The 8,009-nt window shown below is 42.3% G+C and overlaps 1 protein-coding gene across 1 annotated transcript; it reads right to left on the minus strand.

Moving 5' to 3' along the window:
* Positions 1 to 479: 479 nt before the first annotated feature.
* Positions 480 to 7,917, minus strand: NSMCE1 (NSE1 homolog, SMC5-SMC6 complex component). The gene is given in 9 exon segments (XM_040079371.2): positions 480 to 671; positions 674 to 696; positions 1,172 to 1,292; positions 2,119 to 2,235; positions 3,193 to 3,339; positions 3,985 to 4,062; positions 4,859 to 4,980; positions 6,801 to 6,944; positions 7,789 to 7,917. Coding segments are annotated over 9 exon segments (849 nt in total). The 5' UTR covers positions 7,853 to 7,917; the 3' UTR covers positions 480 to 638.
* Positions 7,918 to 8,009: the final 92 nt, after the last annotated feature.

The raw sequence follows: 8,009 nt of genomic DNA on the forward strand, positions 1-8,009 counted from the left end.
TGGGCTCCCCAATTCTCCTGCCCATGAGGGGAGAGGTAGGGAGCGGAGGGAGTGAGCAAGCATCTCATGGAGTATTTTGGTGGGAACACTTATTTGGGAAGTACCATTCCTGAACCACAACATCATATTAAAGCCTAGAACATAACTGAAGTTAATCTTAATCAGCTAGAAGTGTTCCAACTCCAGCCCTGGGTCAGAGACTCAGCCACCTGCCTCACACATACTGCACTGATTTTTCACCTGCGTGAGGTGCTACAGCAGTTGTCATTTCCACTGCACAGCTGAATTTGTATTGTCCCTGTACAAACAGGTAACACTTGCTGAGAAAGGCTTCTTTCAAGAGTTCAGCTGCATGTATCAGCTTGCAGGGCCAACTAAAACATTTGCATCTTTCATCCCCAAATATGCACTGAGAGTCCCAACCCAAGAATATGGAGAATTACAAACGCAGAACAGCCTCCAAGAAAGCTGTGCAGGAATTACTGAGAACAGGAAGATCAATGATAGTTTTATTTTTAGATTTTTAGAACTTTAGAAAATTACTACACTGAGCATTGTTACTAATGAATACAATAGAGTCTGGTTCCTCTGCCAGAGTGGGGACAAACAGATGTCACTGACATCAAATTTAACTGGCATCATCTAGGGCCAAGAATGGAGCTCTGTGGTGAGTCTGGGAGCCCATCCGACTCACACCTGTAAAGAAAACTAAAGGAAGGTTAATGGACAACACATAAAAAATAGGTAATATTGTATAACCTCCTTTTCTAAAATGCTTTGTGTATTCCTCTGTTGCTGTTCACAATGTCCGATTTTGCTGGACAAATGGAGGAATTCCAAAGAGATTCTTAGAAGCTTGGTATTTCCAGAAGTTTTAGTATCATGGGTCGTGTGTGCCTCTATTCCTTCCCCCCTCCCCCTGCCACCTCCTAAAGATAGTTATAAAAAATGTGCACAGGGTCTGCTATGCCCCTGTGGCAGTCTTTGGGCACTGTGGGGACTCAATGCTGCCTGTGTGCTTTAATGTCTGAAACATACCATTGAAGTCAGAAATAGCTGATACTCAGAGTTACAAATAATACAGGCATGAGGCCTGTATGATGCCACTGAACATCACAGCCATCTCCTAGTATTACTACATTCAATTGTCTTGAAAATAGTTGCTTGTTACCTGGGGTGTCACAAGACCAGAATTCGTTACACTTGGGACAGCGGGGTTCAGTCTGGCCTCTGAAGTACCTTCTGACACAAGGTAAGTGCATCGCAATTCCACAGGATTCACATACTTGGCTCTGAAATCAATAATGTTGATTCATAAAGTCTTTCCTTCAATTAAAGAGAAAGTTATTACAAAGAGCAGCAGATATGCAATGCTTTGTTCCAAAGAATGGTTCCCACAATACAGGTGGTGGACACACTAAACTGTCAAAGCTGGTAAATGGTAAAAGGTGGTAAACTAGGAAATACTATTTCCCTATATGGACAAAATTTAGCTTGAAAGACAACAATTTCAGTGCAATAAAGGAGACTAATTGGGACAGAAAAAGTAACATAGAAGCATGTTAGTTGGGCGAATCAGAAGATCAGGCTCACAGAGCAAGAAAATGCAGCAGTTTTGGAGTAGGAATCCAGGCTGTAATGACTTAAGCAAGATGAATGGGTAAAATCCCAGCTATCAAAACACACTGCTTTAGCATGCGCTACACAGCACACATGCTCCTGAGGTCCAAACACAAGCAATTCCTGAATTAAAATCCCAGGACCAATAATGAATGTCTCACACTATGACCTCTGTTGGCAAGGCCCAAAGAGGGCACTGCTAACACCTCACTGCTCTCCAGTATGCTGGTTTGCAAAGCCAGACAGCACAACCATGTTCCTCATTGCAGGAGTGCAATTTTCTCATTTTATACTTGGAGACACTGCTACAAGACAATTGTATTTCTAAAGACAGAAGATAAAATGCCTAAAATGAAAAGAAAAAAAATATAGATTTTTTTACAAAATGCAGGAGCACCATGACCAGATTACAAGACCAAGATTATACCTGAGGGAAAGCATCACAAACCCCAGCTGTGACCATGCAAGTCCCTTGGCTGAGATGATAAAACACGTTACCTGGATGGTGAGGCTGCGACAGATGTTACATTTCCTTGCCACATCCTGGTAGTTGCTGAGAATGTACTGTTCCATCTCAATTATGCAACGAGTATGCAGAGTATATTCTCCATTTTTCTAAGGAAACAAGTGTTGAGATGAGGAATTTCTTTTAACTCCTTTTACCTTTGACTTTGCTAACTACCTGTTAACAAGCCAATTTTTTTTACCATCATGAAACCAACATGCTGGCACAATGCAATGCCAGAACACTTTTGAAATAGCAGAACTCCTTTGTTTAGAGGAGCAGAATAAAAATCCCATACCTTTAATCGAGATCTAGTCCTTGGGAAGCATAGATGAGCAAGCATGCGCTCCTTAACAGAGGCATACTGTTTTGGGATCCTCCCTTTATATGTTAGAGGAAATTCTCCCAGCTTTCAACAAAATCTAGGCATTTCCTGCTTGATGTATCTTTAGTAGTGTCTATCAAATCAACTTAACACGTAAGTAACTATGTGCCAGCAGGTTGGAGATCTATGATGCAATGACTCCAGCAGAAAAGGGATTAAGGTCTCACTTGGCAAGCAACTGCAGTGTCCACATGGTGAGCTCATCTCCACTGCTCCCTCATAAAATAAAACAGGTGTAACCATGTGCACAGTGGCCCATGCATTTCTGGTACAGGAATTTTCAACATGTCTGGCCTTGCTCCTTTTCAGGAAATTCTAAATGCAACTAATGGCACTGATCACTCTGAAGAACTTTCCCCAGCTCTTGTTCCAGGTTGAAGGATGCTGTGCTGTTGTGTACAAAGGATGTCTGTGCATCACTGGGCAGGACTGGACACACAAATCCACCTGGCTTCAGGTACAAGAAACTGAAACCATATGGTCCTGCACAAACCTACCCAAGGACTTTATCCTTGTAAGTCTACTTCCTTTTCTGCAAATATTACTGGAGCAGCAATAAGCACGGGCCCCATAAGACCATTTGTGCCATCGTTCATTCAAGAAGAGCTCCAGTCTCAGCTACCACATCCGTAAAAACATGGTAGCTGGACCCACTGAACTACAAACACTTGAATGCAGTTACCTCAGAGAGCCACTTATCCTCCACAAAAACTTTCAGCACTTGTTCTGCTTCTTTTTTCTTCATTTTCTTTGTCTTAAGTTGGTCAGCCAAGTTTAAAATATCTGTAGATGAGGCAAAGCCATTTTCTGATAAAATTATTAGATCCATCTACAGGAAGAAACATTACCAAGTATTAGAAACACTGCAATTAGGCACAATTGTACAGACAAACAAAGGCCAAAAGCTGAAATAATCACTCTCCCCTTGATAGTTTCAATCTTTTACAAGAAAATGTTTCTACAAATAGAAGTATACTGCCTGAATGAAGCTGTATTCAGGGACCCCTGGACACGCTCAGTGGTGACAGATCCAGTTCTTTTTATCTGCTCTTTGTCAAAGATCTTTTGAGGAAAAATCTCAATAACCACAGACAAATGTTTACATGCCAATAAGCAATTTTGTATGTTCCTAGCATTAAAAACTGCTGTAAATTACTTAACTACTGAAGCCAGTGCAGCCACCAGCAAATCCAGTAGAAAGTTGTTTGTTTAACTAAGAGCAGGCATGTCGAGTCCCTAACCCCAAGGAGCCCTTCCCTGGTGCTGATTTTGCCTTACCCATAACTGACTTACAACAGCAAACCATTACTTGCACATACTTTCATACCTGCCCACTCCACCCATTTGATCTCAGATAAACCTACATAAAATGGCAAATACTTCCTCAACCACATCTCTGTTTCCATTTTCCTTCATTTTAAGATGATACCTTCACAAATAATATGATTTACTAAGTGATAACTGACATACTTACTGTTTTTCTAAACAATTCTAATTCCGTTTCTGTGTAGTCAGATGCCATTTTAGTTACCTCAGTTTCCGCCAAATTCACCTACAAAAAAATAAACTGATATAAAGTGCCGATGTAGTTTCACACCAGAAGCTGTAAAAACCCCCTGAGGTTAAGAATACATCGTCTTACAATTAACATAAATGTTAGTTCTTTGAGGTGCACTTGATGGTATTCAAGTTCTTTCTTTACAACCCCTTATCTTCCAGCCTCAAATTCTCTACAGCTGCCTCTGCCCAGACAAAGTCATTCCACAACCCAGGCTCCCAGAACTGACATGAGTGCTGCAGCAGAGATGACAGATCACAGGTGCTAGACAGCAGCAGGAATTATGTTATCAGTCACCTTTTTTTTTCACTGTGAAAACCAGCTGCCCATGTTTTCTACTCTTATTGCATATGCTACTACTATTAATTATTAGCTGAACTTAACTGGCAAAAGGAAAGGTTAAAAGCAGCAGCTAATGTTAATGGTCTTTTGGAATTACTAGATAACCTTCTCTGACATGCACATTGCAGATCATCTCGGGAAACAACTAACAGGCCACTCCTCAGCAACCCTTTTGTGCTAGGTTGATTTTTGAATGGGAGAAAAAGAAAACCGATGTTTGGACAGCTCTGTTTTCTAGTTTAAAAATCTGTCTCAGTAAAGAAAGTCTCCTGTGGAAAAGGAATATCACTTCAGCACTGAAGCAATGTTATGCTAATTAACACCAACACTGCTGTCATCTTTGCTGCCATGTCCTATTCCCACACACCTGGGCTGTGACACTTTATCCTCCCAGCTGGTCCTGCAGCCACTGCCAGCCCCACACAAACACAGCACAGCAGGTACCTACTACAGCATAATGTGCTCTCCCATCATCTTCCGATATTCCTTTCCGGATCTGCATAAACAAAGGCTGCAGGTGGCTATTAATAGTGCTGATGAAATCATCCAGTTTATCATGTGCATAGTAAACTGAAAATTAATGAGAAAAACCACATACAGAGAAAAGTCAAACAACTACACATCAAGCAGATCTTTTTATGCGAAACATTCTTCCCCAGGTAGAAGTGCTAAAACTGTGAGACAGAATTCAAACATGAATTCAAAATGTTCTGTTCAGCAGACATATAATTTCCTTCTGCTGCTGTCTCATGGCCTTCAGAGATGCTCAGCTGCTTTAAAATCTGTTGACAGGGTCCAGACATTCTGCCTTGTTGCAGGGAACCCACGGCACTAATCCAGTAATTACAGTAATGACTTGAACTAAGCTGAATTGAAAATAAAATATGACTGGGAAAAAATATCATACTGACTTGAAAAATACACTGACTTGAATTCCTTTTTACACAACGGATTTCTTGTTTCTGTATGCTCTGTTTCACAAATTAATGGCATATAAGTGATCAAGTTACATATCAGAAAACCTAAAATTCTAGCGTTGTAGAAACGCTAGAAATATCTTGAGTCATGTTCTACAAACCAAGCAAATACTAGCAGCAGTTTTATTATAAACATAATTAAGATGGACTTTGCAGTCATTCTGTGGAAGAGTATACAATGGTTCTTGCCTGCACAGCACCAACACAACCCTCCATCCAAAACAAGATTTTGTCAGTGGCAACACTCCTGTTGCCTTCACCAGGCTATGGTTTAAAAACCAGAGCTAAGTAACAGCTCATAATTTTAGATAAATTATTCATGTCTCAAAAATACAATCCGTTATCACAAAATTAATCCTGTTCTCAGTCACAGGAGTCCCTCGCTCATGTAACAGCACTGGGCCAAGGTCCCACTCCCAAACTCCCCAGCACTATCCAGCACAGTGCCACAGCACTCATAGGATGCTCCTGGCCCAGGAGTTCCTGATTCTGATATAAAAGATTCCTTCAGTGAACAAAGCCAACAAACACCAAGAACGACAGTAAAGTAAGTACAATGTTTAAGTATAATCTTGCCATCTGCTTGGCCCCTGTCAGCAGGAAACACTGCACACAGCAGTCAGGGAGCTTTAGGGTAAAATCTCAGGGTAAAAGATGAAAGATAACAGAATACCCTTGTACAACAGCAGTTCCACTATATCTTATGTGGGGAAAAAATGGGCTAAAAATCCTCCATAAAAAATGAACAGGGGTTAGAGAACACCAAAGGTCGCGCTTCACAATTTTAGCATCTAAGAAGTAGGTCAAGTTACACTTCCTGATTCAAGAGACACACAGACTACTTCATTCTGATCTTAAATCTATGGGTAAGTAGGTACAAATTCACAGAAAACCATAAGAGTCCATGCAGGGTGAGTAGCATGGTGGCATGGCACAGGGACACTCCTAAGCCTGGCAGGAGCACAGATTCCAGGACTTGGAATGGACAATACAGTGCAGGTGAGGTGGGAAGAAAGCACAGCAATTCACCAGGAAACCTCATCTCATCCTCACCAAAATGTTTCTGCAGCAGTCACTTCTCCTACAACAGCTGGGAGAAATAACTGAAGGGCATTTACTTAAAAGCATTCACTATAGTAAAGTACTTCCAGTGTCAAAATTTATGTTTTTAAAATCATTTATATGTATAACCTATAAAAACCAAACCTGATAAAAGTACTATATACAAATCTGGCATAATTAGAAGTTAGTTTACTCATTGCTATATTATTTTATCTTTCAGGAAAGAGAGGGAACACTCACATCATTACAATTTTAAACTTTTTAGTTGGTGCATGCCCTTCAGAAATCAAATTATTTCTAAGCTGCACCAGGAAAAAAACAACAGTTCTTTCATCACCAAGACAGACACACCTCTATCAGTTTCACAGCAGTGCTGGTGTAATTTCCTGGCCTCTGATCCTTCTGTTATCCCATTAGACATCAGAATCTGCAAGAACCGTCGATGAGCATCAGTCATCTGAGCTGCCATCAGAGTGTTTCGCCAGGCTTCAAGTGCTGCAGGAGGTTTAAGCTAGAATCAATGCACACGTTCATGCAAATTAAGAATACAACAGTCCAAGTGTACACAAGATTTCAATTAAAGTCTATTACACTGAACGAGGGCAAAAAAGATAGATGCCAAGGTTGTCCTCAGAACGCAGAGGGTAACGAGCTGTGAGGTTCCAGAAGGGTGCAAGAGATAAAGTCCAACTAATTTTAGCTACAGCAAAAAACAAAATAGGCATTATGTTGTTGCCACCCAAAATCGGGAATAAAACTCCTTCTTAACACCAATGCAGTATTAAGAAGCAAGGAATACTTTATTGCGGCAATGGATGCACAGGGGCACGAGTCCCGCTTAACGTGCATAATAGGCTCAAGGTGATACATATAGTAGTCGCTCGAGTTCGCACAGTTAGTCTCAGACGGTGTTCTTGGAGGGTCTTTAGGCACCCCTGGTGGTCACTGAGCCTCTAAACGTTGACAATGATCTTCTCTATCCGGTGTGGCTTTCATGGAAGCTGCACACTGTGGTGCTGAGCAAACTGGATTGGGCCGGTTTGACTCAACGCCCCACTAACCGCTACATAACGTTCCATTAACCGTTACCACCCACCCCCCGCCCCCGCGGTATTTACACTATGATGCACCAAACCTAAAAATAACAGCGCTGGCTGACAAAACACAACACCGTCTGTCATTCTTATGTGAGATAAAGCTCCTGCTCCCCACAGAGCCTGATCTGAGCACAGTCAATCAGACCGGGTGACTTCGGACAGAAAATAGTCCTCTGAAGGTTTCGAAGAACGCCTGAAGCAATTAAAGGCAGCTCAGGAAATTCCCCGACCACTGCACCAACCGACTGCCCGCTTCTGGCTCAGCTCCGGACTCGCCGCTTCGCCCCCCAAGCAGTCCTGGGCCATCCGCAGCCCACGGAAACAGTAGCCCGGAAAACCCTCCGGCCCATTAACCCTCGGCCCCACCGGAACCCCCCGAGGCTCACCGGAGCTCACCGGGGTTCCCACCGCCGTACCACCCCCTCAGCCGCCCCCGCACCGAGCCGCCTTCAGCAGCGGCGAT

Source organism: Hirundo rustica, chromosome 15 (assembly GCF_015227805.2).
Source record: "Hirundo rustica isolate bHirRus1 chromosome 15, bHirRus1.pri.v3, whole genome shotgun sequence".
NCBI lineage: Eukaryota > Metazoa > Chordata > Aves > Passeriformes > Hirundinidae > Hirundo > Hirundo rustica.